The 22660-nt window shown below is 41.2% G+C and overlaps 1 protein-coding gene across 7 annotated transcripts in view; it reads right to left on the bottom strand.

The window, feature by feature from the left end:
* Positions 1–22660, bottom strand: part of agap1 (ArfGAP with GTPase domain, ankyrin repeat and PH domain 1) — a 173532-nt gene that overhangs the window by 56693 nt on the left and 94179 nt on the right. For 6 of the 7 annotated variants that reach the window (XM_040051519.1, XM_040051520.1, XM_040051521.1 and 3 more), the window contains 3 exons: positions 17951–18078; positions 16212–16367; positions 13025–13117 (listed from right to left, as the gene is read on the bottom strand). In XM_040051519.1, the coding sequence (XP_039907453.1) occupies positions 13025–13117; positions 16212–16367; positions 17951–18078 (377 nt within the window). The remainder of the gene's footprint in view (positions 1–13024; positions 13118–16211; positions 16368–17950; positions 18079–22660) is intronic. The other variant, XM_040051522.1, reaches the window with a different exon arrangement.

Genomic DNA, 22660 nt, shown 5'->3' on the forward strand with positions numbered 1-22660 from the left:
GAGAGAGAGAGAGAGAGTTGTGCATGAAGTGTGATTTTATTGTGGTGGAAGCAAAACAGCAAAAGTCAGAGGGAGTCCATGACAATGTGTTTGTGAAGCGTAGTTTGGATCTTCTTTTGCTGCTGGTTCGGTCAATATTGTTTGGAGAGAGATAAAACCTACAGCTTCAGAATCGAGCGCAAAAAGGGCGTAAACACAAAATCAGCGAGCTGTTGGCTTTCAGCCCCGACCGTGTCCGTGCCGTCGGGTGAGAAAGGCAACATCTCACTGATTCTGATCCGTCGGCGGTAGGGGTGGGTTTTAATAATCGATTCATCGATTAAAAGTGATTCTGGCTTGGATAACGTGATATCGATTCATAAAAATCCTGAATCGATTTTTTTAATATAAATGTATTTTGCCCAAAATTCCAGAATCTAAGGTGAAACGTCACAAAATTTCAACAACCACCAAACATTTAAAACAGTAAATGAGAGCAGGTACACGGCTTCTGCACAAAGACGTAAACACACAGCGCGGACCCGCGGATCAGAATCAGTGAGATGTCGCCTGTCTCACCCGACGGCACAGACACGGTCGGGGCTGAAAGCCGACAGCTCGCTGATTTTGATGTTTCGGTGGGTCCGCGCTTTATGTTTACGCCCCTTTTTGCGCTGTAGGTTTTATCTCTCTTCAAACAATATTGACTGAACCAGCAGCAAAAGAAGATCCAAACTAAGCTTCACATAAACATCGTCATGGACTCCCTCTGATTTTTGCTGTTTTGCTTCCACCACAATAAAATCACACTTCATGCACAGCTCACTCTCTCTCTCTCTGTCTCTCTTTCTCAGTGTACTTCAAGAACAGTTTCCCGTCTATCCCCGAAATCTGTTTTCTGCATTATTCGCTTGCTTGTTACGCACAAGACAACCGTTATTTACAGTGCTGTCGGCCGATGTTTTTTTTTCCTTTTGCTCACTTCCGAAAAGAAAACCTAATTTCTGCCATTCAGTAGGCTACTGAACAAATGTAAACTTTTTAAAATTATGCAAAATGCAAAACGCTTAGCTGTGTCTCTAATAAAACCGCTGTAGCTTCAAAGGTAATGTTCATAAGTTGATTAATGGTTTTCTTTCGTTTTTGATCTACTGCAGAATATTTTTATAAAATCCCAGGCCAGGAAAATCACCTTCATGTTTTTCTGTGTTTTATCTTCAGCTACTTTGACACAAAGGCATCTGCTGTGATGCTCACACCTTTGATAAAGTCTCGAAAGTGTCAGCTTCCTTTTTATAGATACAAAAATATGTAAATGTACTGATCTGAATTATAATATTTCTGACTGTCTGAGGCAAAATTTCCCAGATTCAAATTGAATTGAATCGTGGATCGAATCGATTCAGGACCTTGTGAATCGGAATAGAATCGATTCTAGAAATCAGTGACGATACCCAGCCCTAGTCAGCGGGTCCGCGCTGTGTGTTTACGTCTTTGTGCAGAATACCTGCTCTCATTTACTGTTTCAACTGTTTAGTGGTTGTTGTAAATTGTTTGAGGTTTAACCTGAAATTCTGGCGTTTCGGGCAAAATAAATTTATATTAAAAGATCGATTCAGGATTTTAAAGAATTGATATCACGTTATCCAAGCTAGAATCGATTTTAATGGATAAATCGATAATCAAAACCCACCCCTAATTTTCACAGCCTGACATCAAAAATGTATTCTGATGTGTTTTGGTTGCATAATAGAAGAAAAGAATTAAAAATCAGTGGGAAAAAATGTTGCTTTCATCTACATTTTGTGTTAATAGACCTCTCTGCATTGAATCATATCTGTTATTAACCTCTGTCTCTCTTCCACAGCATGTCTTTCATCCTGTCTTCCTTCTCTCACCCCAACCGGTCGCAGCAGACGGCCCCGCCCCTCCCTGAGCCTGGTTCTGCCGGAGGTTTCTTCCTGTTAAAGGGGAGTTTTTCCTTCCCACTGTCGCCAAAGTGCTTGCTCATAGGGGTCATATGATTGTTGGGTTTTTCTCTGTATCTATTATTGTACGATCTACTGTACAATATAAAGTGCCTGGAGGCGACTGTTGTTGTGATTTGGTGCTATATAAATAAAATTGAATTGAATTGAATACATTTTAAGATTTTACCTGAATCCTAAAACAAAAAGTGAAATATTTTTGCACTACAGGATCAAAAGAGAAAGTAAATTGAAACAAGACAATGGAGCAATAAGAGGTGGATGGTTGATCACCACCAAACGAAACTGAGAGATGAACCAACATCTTTCACAGACCTTCACCCAAACCCGGGTTTTGGGGAGGGAGACGTCAGTGGATTAATTTTGTCCATTCATCCTGAGGATGACAAGCGATCAGTTTGTGCGAGAGGAAGGCTAATTGAACGCCACGTTGAAATCCTCATGATGGGTAATATCTTTCATTATTCACCTCCCCGAGCTTAGTGACACACTTATTTTACCTTCAGGAGGAGGAGAGGGGGGAGCAGCTATGACAGCTCACAAGGTCTCCACATTGGAAAATAGATGTGGGGAGATAAATACATCCTCAGATATACTCTCTCCCCTCCGACTGAGGCACTTCTCCGCCCTGGTGAAGTATTGTGGGGTAGTGCTTAGGAAAAGGTCGCTAGCTCCGGGGAGCGGGAAGATGAAGTCATTTGTTAAGCAACAGAAAACGTCCGAGGGCATCAATGAGGATTCTTCTCTGGAGAACAAAACAAAGGGGCATGAAGGGTCTGTGTTGGGTTTCAGTGGGAAAGAAAGCAAACAAGGATGGATAGACAAATAGATGTAGACAGACAACCCCCCAAAAAACAAAACTCCCCGAGACACTCTCTACCTTCAATTCTTTGCCTCGGTTGAAGTATTGTGGGGTAGTGCTTAAGAAAAGGTCGCTAGCTCGGGGGAAGCCAAGAGATGAAGTCATTCGTTAGACGACGCATCGGAAAGGCTCGTACCTGAGGGTCTCTGATTAAAGACCACAGCTGTCACATGTCCGGCATGTTCGAGGACGAACATATTGCACAGAAAATGATTTCTGAGGCGTAAAGGTGTGCTCACAAGACACAACTTTTACCTCTTTGTCTGAAGCTAAAACTGAGGAACATGAACAGTAACATGAACCATAATTCCTTCTTCCATTGTGTGAGTCAAATTAGAAGGAAAACTTTTTTCCTCTTGGAGGCTGCCTGCCTATTGATACAGACTAATCTACTCTCTAATCACTCAATCACCCCCCTATTTTGCTCAGACAATGGACTCTACCGGGGCCTCCTGAAGAGTGTGACAGCGGATCTTAGAGGAGATACGGGGCAGGCAATATCACTGGACAAACCCTCCACAGAACAGGATGATCTCAAAGGAGCTAAGGCCCTTTTGTTCTTCAACGTCCCCCGAGAGCAGGAGGCTAAATTAGAGGTGTCACCCCCCGCCGACAGAGGAGTGCGAGGGGGGTGACGAGAAAGGGATCCCTTCTGTATCGTGGTGGCCATCTGATCCAGCCTGAGCAGCGTCTGCAGGTCATCTATCATCCTCTCAGACAAGAGGACAGAGTGTGAAATGTTCACTCCTCTAATCTCCAAGAAGACAAAAAGAGAAAATAAAGGAAAGGGGCCGATGCTGTCTGACTTACTCCAGGTAAATATCCTCTTTGTGGGAAGCAACTGAAAGCTCTTTGACCCCCTGCTGCAGGTCATAGTAGGTAGATCTTCTTCGCAGTGATTTAGAGTAGACTGGTGCCGTTTGTCACAGATTAGAAAATGAATCAGAAAATCTGGGTGGACTTTTCAAAGGCAGTCCAAAACTAAAGATCATGTCTTTATGGATGACTTGAAAGTGCAATCACTACGTCCTGGAATTAGGCTCTTTTGAATGTAGGAACTTTTTTGCAGTTCTACTAATTGTTGAAGACAATGTTGCCTTTGAGTTCTTACAACTCACCCCCAAGACATGATGCAACACTGACAACTGTCACTAAAAGTGTAAACAACGACAAAACATCTAAACATCTGTGCTACCAAGATGGAAAATTAAACTGTAAGAACACAAAAAGTGATTTCGCTCTACCAACCACTGAACTTCGTGGCTCCCAATACTAAAATTCCTGGAATTCCATCTATCCATCGCCTTTGGTTTATGTGAACTTGGGCAGCAAGCTAATCAAAGATTTTTTAGAGATCCTTCTTTCAAGCTTTTCACTTTCCAGTTCCTTCTGGGAAATTCCATAGCATTCCCGGACCCGAAAAGATAAATAAACTCTTCAGCAGGTCGTGGGTTTACCCTGGGGTTTCTTCATATTTGGGCTTGCTTCTAAAACCACCAAAGGGAGCTATCCTAACTATATGCCCGAACTACCTTTCAACATTAACCACTGGCATTCTTATCTGGTAACTGTCTGCGGATGCTTAACCCCCAGGTATTTCCCCGAATGGCTTAGTCTGAACGTCGTTAGGGCTTGGTTTTTAGAAAGTGTACAGCTAATGTGAGCATGCTAGCAGGTAGTCTTCCATTACTGTTCTCTTTGTCTCCTTCTCTCATCTTGCAATGTATTAATGTATTTCCAGTTTTCAAACTAAATATGAATCAAACATCACTCATTGATACCTGACAAAAACAAGCCCTTTTTGCTTTTTCTGACAAAAGGTTAAAAATGTGATAATAAAAGTCAGATTATTTATGATGGGTTTTGCTTGAGAATTGACATACAGGGTGTTAAATGCCTGCATTTAGTGTGGACAAGGTTTTTTCTTGTGTTGAGAAAGGTTAATGTAATTATTTTTGGGCTTTTATTTGACAGTGAAAAGTGAAATATATTAAGAAATGTGGGTGGGGAGGCTATTAATGACACCACATGGAGTTTACATTTTGTTACTTTGTTCCCACAGATTCGTCCACAGGTTGATGTTTTTGCCCTTAAAATTGATTGAATATTCATTTTCAGCCAAGACCCTATTTATGATTATTCGCAAACTAAGGATTAAAAACAAATTAAACTGTGAGTGTTCTGGATGCAGAGTTATTAAGATTTATTTTCCATGATTAAAACAACAAATAAAGGGGACTGAACGGCCCTGATGGAGCTCCAGTTCTTTTGATTCATTTCTTTCCATGTGGTTCTTGACCTGATCACTACAAAGGATGACAGGAATTAAAAAAACAAGATTTGTTGCCTCGAAGTAAACAGTAAAAATCATTAAAAAACCACCACAGCAGAGGGCAAACCCCATAACTACCATCAAAACACACTGACAGCCACGCAGCAGCTTCAGGCTCCATGACAAGGTCACTGTTGATGAGGCAAGGACAGCGAAGGGCAAGCCCAGGGGAGCAAGACGCAGACCAGATCAAATAAAACACCACAGAAGAAGAGGGGGGCTGAAGAGGGGCTGATTTATCTGATAAGAGTTCTGGGTAATTAATTAGAAACTCAATTATCCAAACCTTACTTCAGCAGTCTCAATTCATTAGTGGATAAAAAACCTCGCCCCTCGCTCGGCTCGACGCTCGGTGAGAGACAGGATGTGAAGGAAACATGACTCCTCTTCCTCTGCGAGAACCCTTCAGGTCACCGCCGGGCACTTTTGTCCAGCTTTTCATCAAATAAGTGTAACAACACACCCAAACACACACACTTTCTCATACGGTGTGAAACAACAAAGCGACCACAGGGACACTTCCAGCGAGCTCAGAGCAACACCTCCGTGCCAAACAAAAACTCGGGATTGCTCCATGGAGACTGCCACGCAGCGGCGTAATGAGCACGGTCTAAAAATGCTCTTTGATTGACGCCTGTGTTCCTTGTTTTAATTATTTCTCAAACTAAAAAGGGAGAGACATCCCTCCAACACATCTTCCACCCACCGCCACCACCCCCCAAAAAATCTCATTTCCAGGGGTTAGTGTGCATGACAAAAATGTCATCATGGCCAAAATGGCTCCGAGCGGTGACAACCTTTCCCAGGGAAATGATATTTTTCCAATCCGGCGGAAGGCGGATCATGTCACCCTCGTTAAAGCCTTGATAGCAGGTCTTTAATATTCACCGTCTTAATTAGGGCTGCAGTTAATTTCATTAAATTCTTTGGCTGCTAAATGAAGCAGATTATGAGACATCTTTTATTGCGAAGCGTGAAATTACAGCCTGCCCGCTGCCAATGGCGGGGCGAAACTAATGAATTACAGGGTAAATAACACCCGAATTAACCATCCAATTTAACTCCTTACAAAGCGCCCAGCGCCGAGGGGGGACGAGTAGACTTGTCAAAACCACCCAGCCCCGTGCTCGTCTGCAACCCCGCGAGAGGCAATTACAAGCACGACACTAATCAGCTCCTCGCAGGAAGAAGGCGACAGCATCCAAAAGCCTTGAGACTTCAGACTCCAAGTGGAGCTCAGGAGGAGATGCAAAATGTTCATTTACAGGAGGAGGTCGTCTCGGTGGAGGTCAGGGAATCTATTATCAGTTCTTCTACAAAGCATCAGCGCTAAAGTAGGGATGTCGGACAGGTCAGAGCTCTGTTTGGAGGTTGTAACATTTCTAGCTGCATACTTGGAGCTCATTTTGAAGTCCTGGTTGGAGAGTTCTGAGGTCTAATATGAGTTTTACACATCTGTTTCCTCTAGGTGGGAAAACAAACAAGCCAGATATCTCAGGAAGTCTGGAAGACTCATCTGCAGATGTGCAAAAAGGTGATCTCAATCAGATAGATGAGGCAACCAACATGAAAACAATGTTTCATATTGGCAGAGTTACGATTAAAACTACAAAATGCAGCACAAAGGTCAAATACTGATAGACAGACTGCTGGGGAGAGGGATTTCTGTTTACAGGAAGCACATCTCAAGTAAATGGCAGTGAATCCGCATATTCAACTGACTGGAAGGTAGCTGACATAAACATAAATGAACGCACAAAGAAAAATGCTATCTGTTGCTTCTAATTTTCTCTCTGAGAGATCATTTTAGATGTTAATACAGTCCACACCACAAATCTTTGTAGCTAGCAATGCAATGCAGAAAAAGAAGAAGCCCTGGGAGTTACAGTTAGTGAACATGTGGTCCTAACAGGCCGCTTTAGAGCCACTAGCAAAGAAAACATGCAAATTAACACATAGTAATTTGGGAATTCAGCTGAACAAATAATTACTTATTCATCAATTTATTATTTTTTTCAATATCTGTTCCGGCATTTTCCTTATTTTTTTATTTCACTTCATTTTACTTTCAGTTTGCTTTTTCTTTGCATGCCCTTATTGTTCCTTAATAACTAGATAAATGACAAAGTAAATAAATAAAGGAATATAAATAAATGTAAAGGCAAATTAAATTAGGATAATCAACTTATCAACTTTTAATTTACATTAATTATTTTGATGCATTTAATAGAGTGATTTTTTTATTATTATTTATTATTGATTTTGGCACCTGCAGTCCTCCATACTTTCCTACCTGAAGTTTACATACGTTTTTAATCAAGGTAATTATCATACTGATGACAGAGGCCTGTGAAACTCATGAATAAAGTAAGATAAAAAGGATCCAGAGAAATATTCAAAAATCAATTAGATAAAGTTTTAAGAATTTTAAGTTTCTGTTTTGATTTTGGCAGTGTTTGTCCTCCCTATTTCTCAGGTGAGTTCAGTGAACCTTCCCAAAGTAAATAAAGGTTTACAGAAAAAAGAGGGGAAAAACCCCCAACAACGAGCACCTCTCCAGTGTGTCCGGTCCCAGAGGCTCGGCTGCTGTGTCGAAGGAAATTAATTTGTTAGATTGTTGGTTTTCAAAGCACCTCGGTCAGCCGCTTGACAGAGCCTCTCCCTCTCTTGCCGGTAATTATCGGCTAATTAGTGGCGTGGAGCAGATGTCGGAGGAACCCTGCGCCGTCAACAGCCTCTGTAAACAAAGCTGGACGCATCCGCTCACTTCAAAAAAGAAGAAGAAGAAGAAAAAACAAAAAACGACCAATCGGATGTTGGTACAGCCAGCATTTCCTCTGTGGCTTCGAGTCGCAGTGGAGCATCTTCGCAGGAGGTTTCAGCTTCAACACCACATGTGTTTCCTGCTTTGGTTCATCGTGCAGGTGGCAGACGTGAATGTAATCCCTCAGAGAGTTCATTAGCATAAACATGTTCATTATTAAATCAAATATTCATTACACAATGGTGAGCGGATGGACTGGAAAATTTCCAGGTTATAAGACCACATTTGAACGCACCACTCTGGAGCTTCACTTGCATTTGCAAACATATTTAAGTGGTTTACTCCTCAGTGGTTTAAAGAAGTAAAGAAGTAGGAACAGTTTATATGTTCTCTTGTTCCGGCTTTAGACAGCAGCTCAATAACCCTTCTTGTCCTCACAAACGGCACCGCATGATAAAAGTGATGTCACATCCGCTGGCACAAGCCGTACTTTCGTGTCATTACAGCCCGTCATGTAGCTCTCAGTTGTTGTAACCTCACATGCTTTACTGTCGCTGCCAAAGAGCTGTACGGAGATCATAAATAAATAAATAAATTGACTGATTAAAAAATAAAATAAAAGCAAAGCTGAAGTGATGCTGTCACCATCTTCCAATGTGGAAACAACCACATTATATTGTATAACAGGGACATAACAGTTATGTGGCTTCGTATCAGATTTAGACAGAGATCATGTTAGCAAGCAAGCTACGCTTAAGAAGCTAGCAGCTACAGTACACTTAAACATAGCAGGAAATTTGAGTATCCTAGAAAAAACATGTTCAAAATGGGCAGAATATTTGATTCATGGAGGGTTTGTTTAGTTTCAGGGATCAATTGCAACCCTGAGTTGTTTTTGTTTAGGCTAATGCTAGCATGTCTGTTAAATGAAGCATTTTTAAGCTACGTCACATAACAACACCTCTGAGAGTATAAAACAGAAACCTAAACCTAAAGACCTCTGGTTGTGTAGAAGAAAACAGCCCTCGTCTGCCTCGATCTCTGTCCTTTCCTGATGAGTTAAGGGGCTCAGTTTTTATTTTTAAGTTTTACTGAATAAAACATGATGTTCATTAATACATTTTAGTCTAAGTGTCAGAAAGGAGGATAAACTTCTAGAAAGGAAACCGAAGGTCTTAGAATTACTGTGTCCTGATTACCTGACTAATCACTGGATCAATCAGAAAAAAATGGGCCGGTTTTCTTTGTCTCATGAAACCAAACCAAGTGTCTTTACTTTTACTGACAGTCTTTGTGTCATGTTTTTACACTGAAAACCAGACAAGAAAAGGAAAAACTAGAGACAAACCTTCGCTGCTGTGAATGCTACTCATGACCAGCGTGTTTACGTGTTTGTGTAAATTTGTTTTGGCTAATAGTGTCAGAGTCGAGATCCGCCCTGTTCTCATTACAGCCACAGTGACCTGGCCTCTGTCTCTGTGTGTGCATGTATGTGTGTTGTCTTAATGAGCTCTGGACTCTCTTAACGAAGGCGTTCCCCTTTAAGAAGTGAACCGCCGTCACCTCGAGTTGTCGAGTGTCACGCTAAGAGTCGCTCTAATGAGATGAGGGCGGGCAACAAGTGGCTCAGACACACACACATTCAGGTACAACACATACACAGGTGACGCTAATAAACTGGAAAGAAGAAGAAGGTGACTGGTGACAGTGAGAAGACAGCTACTACTCCAGAAATTCTACAGAAACTCTAAAGAAGAAGACATTAAAGTCCCCCCCTCTTTCTGTTTGATTGACAGGGCAACAAACATAATAGAGGTTTATTCATTTAAACATTTATTATGAAGCTTCGATTTCAGATTTTCATTGTTTGGTGAGGACCTTGATGCTGCTTTTTAAGGCCAGCTGCCTTCTACCTCGACAGTACAATGTTAATCAGAGGCCAGTTTAGTGGTCATGAGATGAAGATGGGTTTTGCAGAAAGATTTCAGACTGAAAATGTCTCTGACAAATTTAATTTAAAGTAGGAAAAGTTATCACAGCCAGTGAAAGAGATGTTGTATAATTTTTACCAGCAATTTGAATGGTGTGAACTGCTTCTTTCTTAAAGATGAGGCTTAAACCTCCAAAACAACTAAAATTAAGCACCAGAAATTGCCCTTTCCCTAATGTCCACTAGGGGCTGGCTCCAAAACTGAGGCAATCACCATGTTCAAATATCTAACTCCACAGCACAAATAAACATTACAGCTCGTTACAAAAAATGTCTTGTATTCTATTCATAATGGCTGCAAAGGGGGTGAATTTTACTGCGTTTGGATTGTTGTGTGTAGTTTTGTAATAAATAGAATTACATCATCAGCATATAGTAATAGCTTATGCTCAGTCTGTACCTTTCAGGAGATTTTTAATGCAGTTATTCGTAGCATTTTAGTAAACAAGTTAATTACTAACAACTCACTAACTAACTATCATCTGTTCCTGTGTCTATATAGTTTATGAATAGAGCTCGCTAATCAGGTTAACTCGCATTAGCTATAAGCGCCCACCCTCTTATCCAATTATGTTCACTTCTGGATCCAAAGCATCAACATGGTCATAGTCATAATTGAGGTTTTATAAAGCAATGGGTAAATCCACACCTCTGGGTTATTAAGATAAAAGCTACTGTTTTGTTTTTTTTAATTTAGAAATGTTTTATTTCATTTTTTTGTCATGAAAATTTGTAGAGTCAGCAAGTCGCCTTCTATAGGTAAAGATGCCAAATTTGAATAGTGGCTTCTACTAGTTACACACAATTTGCCAATTTTTGCACATTTCAGGTCAACAGATGGTAGTTTAATTTAATTTTGTTTTATTTTTAATTTCAGTGCAGTTTAATTTAATGTAGCCTGTTTATTTTCTCTTTTTATGAGCTTTTTTTAATACTGAACATTTCAAGGTGCAAGCAAATAAAATAACTTTAGTAAAAGACCTGGATGAGAAAATAATGGGTTCGTGCTTCGAGACTAAAAGATGAGGGAGAGAGTCTCATTAAAAACAAGTGTGAGTACGATGCTAATGACACACACACACACACAGATACAGACATACGTACAGAGAGTAAAATGGAGTGCAAATGGAGCGATAATGGGGAAAAGGTAGTTGAACCTTGAATGTGAAAAGCAGCCTCTTTTCTAACACACACACACACACACACTGTGCATTTAAAACACACGCGGTGTAATGAGGCAGCAGGTCAGCGGTGTGTTGAGCCAGTGTCGACACTGAGGAGCAGGCAGGAGACGAGGCGAGAGCGGCCACAGGGAACCATCAAATCAATTAACGTCCACTTCCAAAAAATACAACAGGAGGAAGCTCTGCGCTCAGCCTCGCAGCGCCTCCTCCTCCTCTTCTCACTCTGCTCTGGAGGAGGCGGAGTCTGCGTCCAGCTTTACTAGCATGAATTTGGATAACGAACAGTGGTCCTCTGACTGTGAGGTTAGGATGTGAGGCGAACAGAAACATTCTTCACCTGATGAAATCTGTAGTTTCGTGTGTTCACGACATGTTAATATTTCTGGATCAACATCAACATCAAGCATCCAGAAGAAACGAAATAATCTCAAAAAATCTCAATATTCAGATTTTAAACTTCTTTAATGCTTCGAGAGTTATTTTAGTTATTATTATTATTTATTTAAAATAAAAGGGTGCTGGCGACACCTTTTTATTTTTTTATTTCACGAAAAATTATACATTTATACATTTTCTCGCTGACACTTCAATTTTAATTTGAGTAAATTATCTTTTTTTCATGTTTTTGTTCAATAAAATTTTTAATTTTGAACTGAATTGGAATTAAGTCAAGAGAATATAATTTTTTCCTAAATTTTTAAGATGCTTAAAAAAAGTTGACATAGTGAGAAAATCTAATTTGTTGTTAATCTTTGAGTTTTTGTTTTTTTAATTGAGTTTTTCCTCACAGTATATAGCCACTATTATGTTTTAAACCAGTTATATGATCCTCTGATAGCACACACACAGTTAGTACTGTTATGATCTCAGATAATTACTGTAGAATAACGTCTTAGTGAGGATACTGGAAACACAACAGCTGATTGACCTTAAAATCCTGAAAAACCAGAGATAAGTAAAATAAATTTAATTTGGAATGAAGTAACCAGTGATTTAGCAGAAGTCATAATTCCCACATGACCTGAACACAGCATAGACTAAAGCAGCAGAATAATCTGTGTGAACGTAATGAGGTGCTCGTTTAAAAATGAAACCTGGCACGTTTCAGCTGAGCTCCATTTTCAGATGATTAACGACATAATGTAACGTCTTTCTGGCGCTCAAACAGCCCGCTGAGATCCACCGCTGCATTACCACCACAGAAGAAGAAAAAGAATAAGACGACGAAAATGCATTTGAAGCCGCTGGGAGCTGAAGAGGGATTTTCACACGTTCTGCTGCAATTACTGTCGACGCCGCTGTGCGATCACAGCGGGCTCGTTTCTTAAACACCGACCCCGAACACAAACAGCAGCCCCTCTCTCGCTCTCTCCTGTCGAGGCGGCGCCTAATCAGAGATGCGATTTGTTCATTAGGAGAGTACAAACGAGGCCGCGGCAGCGACTCGAGAGGCCACGATTAGAGCTCGCTAATTGCCTGATTTGCTCGTCAGGAGACCCCCTCCTCACTCTCTGCTGCTCCACACAAGGGGAGCTTGTTTGCAACAAATTAAGAGCCACTTCAGGTGCTCTCCTCGCCGTCGCAGCAGGGACGTTTCGCAGTGGAGACGGTCGCCTCTTTCCTCTCCTTCTTTCATTCCTTTAAAACGGCGCGATCAAGCAGCTCAGGAAGGAGAAGAAGTCAAGAGAAAAGGAAGCGGCTTTGAAGGGAGAAGAGAAGCGGGAGATGAAGTGGATGAACAGAGGGAGGGGAGGAAGAAACAGGAGTGACGGCGAATCCGTCCCTCTCCTTCTCCTAATGATCTGGTTGGAGGACCCAGGAGAGCCCCTCACTCTAATTGATGTCAAGTGTGTGATTTCACTGTTAATCAAGGCCGAAGCTTCAAACACACAGAGCGAGCGAGCAGAGTAGACAGGAAGTCTCACCTGTTTGATGGGGATGGCTCGCCCGCTGCCGATGCTGTCGGCTCGAGCCTCCAGGCCCTTCTTGTCCTTGTCCGCCTCGTTCGCCTTTCTCGACTGTGGAGAAGACCAGATAAGAAGAGTTAGTATCAACACATCAGGCAAAAACCACAACATATCAGTTTAGTAAAAGTCAACAGCTACTGCAGACATGTCTGATATGTAGAGTGATTAAATCATCTTTAGTCAAGAAAACTCTAAAAAATCCTGGAAGAGTTCAAAGAGAAGGGACTAACTGATGATTCAGTTACTAAAAATATACTGATTCCAGTTGACTGATTATTCATTTAACATGTCATCAAACAACAAAGGCCAACTTGGGCTTAGACATAAAAGTACCAAAAGCTGCTACTCGATGTCCACTAGAAGCTGGCTCAAAAAGCCAGTCAGTCCCCATAGACTCACATATTAAAATGCCCAACTTTACACCCAAAATATATGATGGCTGTAAAAGCCAGCTACAGAAACAGTTTTGATCTCTACAACTAATTTCCCCCATCATACAGGATAGGGGGTGAATTTCTTTACAACTTACCTGTTTAAATTGCATAAAGTTGAATTAAAGTGTTTTTTATTAGGTGCAGCTGCAAAGCTTTACATCAGATAACTGAAGTCCCCGAAACTGGACTGTGTTTGAACCGATTGAAATTTTATAATAAACAGCATCACGTCATCAGCATACAGTGACCGTTTACTTTCAGTCTGTGACTTTGCTCTTTCAGTTCGTGCTCAGTAAAATGTGGAAGATATTCACACCAGCTATTTTCCAACAGCTGATGAATCTCATGTGCTAAAACTGGAAGCTCTGAAAGATTTTACAGTAGGAAAGAAAAAAGAATGAAAGAGCGACTTTTTTTTACACGACTTTAGGGAGTTTTTAAACATGTAAACATGATCATTTATACAGGGAGTGCAGAATTATTAGGCAAGTTGTATTTTTGAGGAATAATTTTATTATTGAACAACAACCATGTTCTCAATGAACCCAAAAAACTCATTAATATCAAAGCTGAATGTTTTTGGAAGTAGTTTTTAGTTTGTTTTTAGTTTTAGCTATTTTAGGGGGATATCTGTGTGTGCAGGTGACTATTACTGTGCATAATTATTAGGCAACTCAACAAAAAACAAATATATACCCATTTCAATTATTTATTTTCACCAGTGAAACCAATATAACATCTCCACATTCACAAATATACATTTCTGACATTCAAAAACAAAACAAAAACAAATCAGCGACCAATATAGCCACCTTTCTTTGCAAGGACACTCAAAAGCCTGCCATCCATGGATTCTGTCAGTGTTTTGATCTGTTCACCATCAACATTGCGTGCAGCAGCAACCACAGCCTCCCAGACACTGTTCAGAGAGGTGTACTGTTTTCCCTCCTTGTAAATCTCACATTTGATGATGGACCACAGGTTCTCAATGGGGTTCAGATCAGGTGAACAAGGTGGCCATGTCATTAGTTTTTCTTCTTTTATACCCTTTCTTGCCAGCCACGCTGTGGAGTACTTGGACGCGTGTGATGGAGCATTGTCCTGCATGAAAATCATGTTTTTCTTGAAGGATGCAGACTTCTTCCTGTACCACTGCTTGAAGAAGGTGTCTTCCAGAAACTGGCAGTAGGACTGGGAGTTGAGCTTGACTCCATCCTCAACCTGAAAAGGCCCCACAAGCTCATCTTTGATGATACCAGCCCAAACCAGTACTCCACCTCCACCTTGCTGGCGTCTGAGTCGGACTGGAGCTCTCTGCCCTTTACCAATCCAGCCACGGGCCCATCCATCTGGCCCATCAAGACTCACTCTCATTTCATCAGTCCATAAAACCTTAGAAAAACCAGTCTTGAGATATTTCTTGGCCCAGTCTTGACGTGTCAGCTTGTGTGTCTTGTTCAGTGGTGGTCGTCTTTCAGCCTTTCTTACCTTGGCCATGTCTCTGAGTATTGCACACCTTGTGCTTTTGGGCACTCCAGTGATGTTGCAGCTCTGAAATATGGCCAAACTGGTGGCAAGTGACATCTTGGCAGCTGCACGCTTGACTTTTCTCAGTTCATGGGCAGTTATTTTGCGCCTTGGTTTTTCCACACGCTTCTTGCGACACTGTTGACTATTTTGAATGAAACGCTTGATTGTTCGATGATCACGCTTCAGAAGCTTTGCAATTTTGAGACTGCTGCATCCCTCTGCAAGATATCTCACTATTTTTGACTTTTCTGAGCCTGTCAAGTCCTTCTTTTGACCCATTTTGCCAAAGGAAAGGACGTTGCCTAATAATTATGCACACCTGATATAGGGTGTTGATGTCATTAGACCACACCCCTTCTCATTACAGAGATGCACATCACCTAATATGCTTAATTGGTAGTAGGCTTTCGAGCCTATACAGCTTGGAGTAAGACAACATGCATGAAGAGGATGATGTGGACAAAATACTCATTTGCCTAATAATTCTGCACTCCCTGTAAGGTCAAGAGGACGTAAAGTTCTTTCTCAATACCACAGACAAAGAAAAAGAAAAGCCATTTGTGCATCAAGCCATCAAGTCACCACGCAAAGCAGTTTGGTTAATCTACAGGTGCTTCCAAGCCTCACGGGTTTATCATGAAAATGTAACAATCAAATGCTTGGGAGGAACAAGAGAGTAGACACACGCACACGTTTCACATTTGATGCCAGAGAAAATAATACTCTTTTGTGACTTTTATACTTTATAGCAGAAGTCATAAAACAACTTTGGATGCAGTCTATGATAATCTTATGCTATATAAAACTAAAACAATTTAGCTTTAACAAAAGACTATGACTAAAACTAACACTAAATTAGCTGTTACAGTTAACATTGCAAAACTGAAACGGGCAGCAAACTGCAATCGTGTGCTATTAAAACTATTTCTGGGACTCCCATATAGCGAAAAATCAGGTATTTCAAAACTGTTCTTGGGTTTAAAATCAGGCGTAATAATGAGAACATTGAGTGGGAACGTTTGAACCTGGACAGATTCCTAATATTTAGTCTCTTTTTATAAATTTACACGCAAAAGCTTTGTGATACATTAGAAATGATGTCCATAACTACAAAACCGGAAGTCTGGTGCAATATTTTTTTTCCGTGGCTTCTGTGGGCTGCGTGTTTGATGGCGACTCACGGTGAAGAGGTTGGAGCGGCGTTTAGACTGCTTGCGGACGGGTGTTGGCGTGTTGGTGGTCTGCGGGACGTCGATACGGAGCTCCTTCTGGCTGGTGCTCGGTGTTGACGGCACAGATGACGAGTAGTCGCTCAAACTGCCGCCACCATTACTCGTCTGAAAGGACGGAGGAGCAGAAAAGCAGGAAAAGATCAAAGGAGAGAGAAGGAAGCAGAGTCATATTGTTTTAGGGTGAAATCTGAGAGTTTTTTGAAAATGGGGGGTCTTGGCTAAGGTGCAGTTTCCTGGAGTACTTGACAGTAATCAGACAGAGCTGAGAAAGCACAGAGGGCCGTCTGTAAGGACAGCGGAGAGATAAACGCCACTCTCTTGGGGGACGCGGGAGCTGAGCGATGGCTTTTTAATGAGAAATCGATGCAGGACTGAAGGATGAGGATCGAAGTGTTTAATGGCCTGAAGCTCGAGCTGCACACAGTGTGGTTCAGGCAGATGTTGGAGCAGTTTGTTTATTGTTCATGTTCTCCAGGAATGCGTTTGATTTTTGATATAGGCGTCTTTGCTAAAAGCTATGAACACTGAGTGCAAATGTCTCTTTATTTCAGAAAAATCTGATTGGTTTAATTGATCATTTAGACTAAAGGTCCACTGAGGATTTTTTTTCCAGAGCTTTCAGCTTCATCTCACCATGCTTCAGCAGAGATAGGCTGTGATTTACTGCCAAGACCAAGATTTTATTGCCCTTAGTATCTAGTTAAATCAATTCATTCACAACAACAGTCTCCTCAAGCCAGAGGAAACCCCAACAGTAAGATGGCCCACTTTGAGCAAAAACTTAGTGACGGTGGAAAGGAAAAACTCCATTTTAACAAGAAGAAACCTCCAGCAGAACCAAGCTCGGGTATCTGTTGCGACAGGTTGGGGATGAGAAGAGGGCTCAAACTAAAAAGCCCATTTAGCAGCTGTTCATATCGTCACATGACCTTCATCAGCTCAGACACAGTTCACCAGGTCAGCTAATTCATTCAAACTCTATGGGCTGGTATGGTAACACCTAATGTTACAAATTAACCATCACAAGAAGGATTCATCAGCTCCATTATACTAACTTCTGTATAATGTAATTAGTGTAATGGCACAAAGTGAAGGTGTTCAACTACAATCAAAGAGGCTAGCTGACAACATGTGACATGGTGCCTCTTTAGCTGACTGATGAACCAGCAGTGCTATGTAATGACTGTCTGTGAAGGTTCTCAGTCATCCAGGTCATCGTAGTCAAAGGAGCTTGCAAAGAAAAGCGTCTGGACTTCTTTAAGTTGCTTGAAGACGTTTCACCTCTCATCCGAGAAGCTTCTTCAGTTCTAAGGTCAAATGGTGGAGAATCCCAGATATAAACCTAGTGGGACCTCAGGAATTCGCATGATAAGGTGGGGCCAGGTTTCACAATGAACACACCCGAAACTCTGGCTGATTTGGACCCACGCCCAGTTTCACACCTTGGCTCAGGCGACTAGAGGATCATCAGGGGGTCCTTTTGTCCCTCTGTGGGGGGAAACTCCCACTAGGTTTATATCTGGGACTCTCCACCATTTGACCTTAGAACTGAAGAAGCTTCTCGGATGAGAGGTGAAACGTCTTCAAGCAACTTAAAGAAGTCCAGACGCTTTTCTTTGCAAGCTCCTTTGACTATGTAATGACTGTAAACCAATGTAATGCAAATGTGACTCTGTGTGACCTCTGACCTGGCTGATGTGGACGGCTGACACTTGTGTGGCGCAGACAGACGAGTGACTCGGGGAGTTGGGGAGTGACTTGCAAGGCCCGATGGACAACTGCTGTTTCTTCCTGGTGGCCACGATCTTCTGGGCAACTGCAACACACAAAACACACACAAATCAGACCAAAGTACACCGAAACACTCAGTGAGGTCCAACAACCAGTGAGGTGACTACAAAAAGAATAAATAGCAGTGCTCAAAGAGGAACATGGTGTCCCCCTTTTAGGTTTTAAAAAATCAGCACCACCTACTGCCTGCTGTCATCATCACATCCTCGAGGTGAAGTGTGTTCATGTCCGGCATCATGTAAAAAAAGCGTCTGTGTCTGGTTTTATTGAGCTGTAACCAGCCCCTCTCTCAGTTTGGTGGTTTTATTAAAGTGTATATAAAGCTCAGAGGAGCCGTTTTACAGTCTAAAAGAAGCTAAGGGTTTAACCCAGGAGCCACAAACAAGGCAGTGAAAGTCACCATTTACATTTTCTGCCTCTTCTTCACTTTAATTTAGAAAAAAAAAAAAAAAAAAGGGGGGGGGGGGGGGGGGGGGGAAATCACCTTTTGTCCATTAAAACCCAGAATACCTCTGAAACAAACGTGACTGTTTGAATTCCTAATTCTTCTGTCATTGTTTTAAATTAGGCATCTTCCACATTATATCCACACGGAGTCTCTTAACATCATTTCTACTGATGTTTTTATGATCCTCAGTACAACTCAAGTCAGGTTGAGGCAGGGAAGATCCAAGCATCCTCTCCTCTGATTGGCTGCTCATAATGGCTGGGGGAGGAGGGTTCCTCATTGACTGACGAGGACCTTTTAGGATACTAATGGGAGAATAATGACTGCTCGGCACTGTTGAGAGTGGTGGAGGGCTTCAATGTCAGATTTATGATTTCAAATCACACAGTGGTCAGACTAAACTGCACTCCTTCACTTATAATGTTGAACGTCTTCACCAACATCAGCTGGTGTCCTGAGCACCACCCTGAGGGGACAAAGTACTGCTACATTATGACAAAAGTTTACCTCTCTTCAATCCAATGAAGTGTTTTTACCTCAAGAATCAGCAGACGTTTGATTTACACCACTAAAAGTAAGTTGTTGGAAGGCTAGCAACTTTTAATTTAGACGGTTGTTTTATTTGTTGCAATCTGGTGGTTTTATAGAAGGTGATATAAGTTCAAACACCTACTGAAAGGGGCTAACTGGTGGCAGGCAAAGTATAGCTTATATATAGTCCTAAAGACCGGTAGCTGCTTCCATGTAAACAACTAGTTGCTAAGTTGGCAATTGATTGTTGGCTGTTGCCGGGTGAAATCAGTTTCAAAGAGAGTGCTGCACAAAAAACCTGATTGCGATTGGTTTGGTCACCCGTAGATGCAATTGCAATGCCAGCAACCTCTAGCAACTACTTGCCAACCTGTTGGGGACTGCACAATTTTTTCTAGCCGCCCATGGTTGCCATGGAGCTATTAACTGGTCTCTAGGCTTGTGTGTCTGAGACTGTATGTGGCTACAGCTGGTTTAGCCCTCAGCAGTATATTTCTCACGTTCTCTTCCTGTTTTTCTAATATGCAGGCTGACAGTAGCAATCTAATGTTGACATATATAATTAGCTCCCAAAATCAATGAAAAAATTAAACATTAAGTTGGAATAAACATAGGATAGCGTAGTACTTATATTATTATTATATTTCAAAATTTCAGAGATTTCCCCCTAAATATCGTCTATTTGTATCACGTCTTTTTGTTTTTCTAGTATTAATTAAATCTTTCGAAATTTCTTCTGTTTTCTGACAACAGTCCTTTACAACTCCTGGAGGAAAACCTGGTCCTTTCAAACCGAAAACAACAGTAAAGGTCTTTGGTTGAATGGTGTTCACACAGCGCGCTCAGTCAGTCAGTCTCACCAGCCTCCGTAAATAATTACACTAAAATCTGGTCCCAGCAGGTCAGCACCAAAGCTCGGAGCGATCAAACTGTTGTGTCTGTCTGATGATGTGGTGGAGGAGCCGAGTGTTGGACAGGAGACAGGAGAGAGTTAAGACTTTAGTGACTCCATTATCTCTGTTCCAATAAACACTGGCCTGTTTCATGCTCTCGCAGATGAAGCCATTGTTTTAATTGGGCTCGTTAAAGGCCCCGGCTTCATTAATGAGGACCCAGTCGTAAACATTTACCTCCAGGTGACACGGGGCCGAGCCAAGGGCAGCAAAGAGAGAGAAGAAACTCGGAGGTGTTTAAAAGAAGCCTCTGCGGCACGATGGAGCCATTCAGAACAAAAACAGACGATGAAAGGGAGCGAGTCTGATCAAAAATCGCTGCTTTTAGCTCCACGGGATCAACGTTAATGCTGAGACGGTGATTAGCTTGTTTGATGAAGCTTGGACACATTTGGTCTGACACTGATTGCGGGATTTTTCTACTGAATTCACACCAACAGTTTCTCCTTGATAAGAACACTTTTGTAATTGTCCTCTGCAAAATTTAACAAACTTTCACCACCAGGGGGCACCCATTTACCAGTGTGTGTATCTTGCATGATTAAATAAAGGTTACATATCGTATCAGTTGTTATCTGGAATTACAACAAAGTACAGTCTACATCACATCTGTCATACTCAACGCCTGGGGGCCAAATCCAGCCATGTGGCAGATTTAATCCAGCCTAATGATCAATTTAGGTTTTAAAAAATTGCAGAGTTGCCATTTTTATATTTTATGTCGATTCATGTCATACTAGAGGCCTCATCTGTATGTTACATGTAGACTACAAAAGGTCAAGATCCTTTTATCTTTACTATTGTATTGAAAATACCCACAGTAATCTGATTTTCATTTTCATGCCTTTAAGAATCAGAAAATTAAAGATTGATTATGTTGGCAGTAGATTATTGTTTGATTAAATTGTTTAATGGATAAACGACTGTTCGTTTACTGAGGCCCTTTTGGGATATGCAACATCATCCAGGACAGTGGGGATGGACTTTTAGACTCCTGGATGGATGGAGTGTATCCCTTTGTAAAAATGAGCTTGACAGCCCTGGTCTAGCTCAGCTTCAGTTTATCTGATTTTGATCAGTTTCTGGAACGTGTGAAATGATTTTGAAGTTCTCAAATCATCTCATATCACCAGAGATTTTCACTGTTGTCTTTATGTGAATGACTCTTCTTCTTCTTCACCAACACATTTTTGTTTTCTTCTGGTTTTGCATCAGCTGCACAATGAAAACAACATCAACGTGCTAACTAACACTGCAAAATCAGTGGACGAATACTAGCTCTGTTCTCCAATGGAGTTTGTGCTGACATAAAGGAAGGATAAACACTTTTTTAGCATCCGTTCTAACAAATTTAAACATTTGCACTTCCTTGCTACATAATATTTATAATGGCAAAACACTCATTAGTAATTCCTACTACTTATTTCAGTTATTATTGGTATACAGGGACACGTTCCTGGATGTGGTTTCACTTTTGATAGGCTCATGGCGGCTAAAGATCATCCAATATTCATGTTCATCTAATTAATAAATCCATCCCAACAGATTTTTTTTTTTTTGACAAGGGTAAAATAAATAGATCATTCAAGTGTCGGATCATTTAACATCTTTAAATTTCTTGTTTTGTTTGAGCAACAGTCCAAAAACGAAACATCTCCAGCTTTTACTAACACCATTTTTTGGAGTTTTCGCTGGTAACGATGTACTGATAGTGACCAGTGGTCAGTTAATGTAGCTCCAGTTAGACTTTTGGCCCTGATCAGAACAAAGTTTGAATCCCAGAGTGAGAAAGTCACAGAGGACTGAGCCTCTCACATGCATGTCAGCGTGTCCGTCCTGCACCTGGCAGGCTGTATATTACTTTAAGTGTTAAGAACAGTTATGATAAGGCTGCGCTAAATATTTAAACTGCACGGTTAATGCAATTTAACTTTATCCATCAATCTCAGTTCTGCTCTGAGAAGCTGCCATTTCTTCTAATGGAAACGTCTCCCCTTTGATCAGATTTATGACGGGGCTGCACCGCCAGCTCACACATAAAGATGAAGGGGAGGGGGGCGGAGCTGACTGCAGCGTTTCACTCTTTACATGTTAAAGTCAAACACCGCAGCTGTTGCAGGTGTGCTATCTGAACGTGTGGTGCTTCAAGGTCACATTAAAAAAAAGAAAATGCTGAGCCAAATGTCACGAAACTTGTTGGAACGGTGGATCATGGTTGGAGGAAAAGGCCAGGAAATTCTAGTATGAATCCAGATCAGTTTTCCTAAAGTATCAAAACAGGAAATTGACTTTGGTTTGATGTTTGTCAAATGACAAAATTATCTGTTCATGTTTATGTGTTTGTTAGAAGTAAAGCTTTATTCAGGAGTACTTTGACTATTTAAGAACAGCCAAAGGAAGAAACCATTAATGTTCAAATGCAGATGCCTTGAGCTCGGGTGGGAGACTTTTTTAATGCTGTTTTTGCAAAGGTTTAAATCCATTTGTTTCAAAGGCACCGTGGACACACGTGTAAATGTAATTTTTGGTTTACTCTCTACTTTTATAAACCCTGAATTTTCAAATCTGATGTGCAGCACGTCTGCTGTTGTTTGGATGACAGGAGCTGCATAAAGGTCCAGTGTAAGATAAGCTACTCTAGTATAACCCAAAAATAAAAACTGTGCAGTCGGCTC

The sequence above is a fragment of the Simochromis diagramma genome, unplaced genomic scaffold (genome assembly GCF_900408965.1).
Source record: "Simochromis diagramma unplaced genomic scaffold, fSimDia1.1 OVJJ01000107.1, whole genome shotgun sequence".
NCBI lineage: Eukaryota > Metazoa > Chordata > Actinopteri > Cichliformes > Cichlidae > Simochromis > Simochromis diagramma.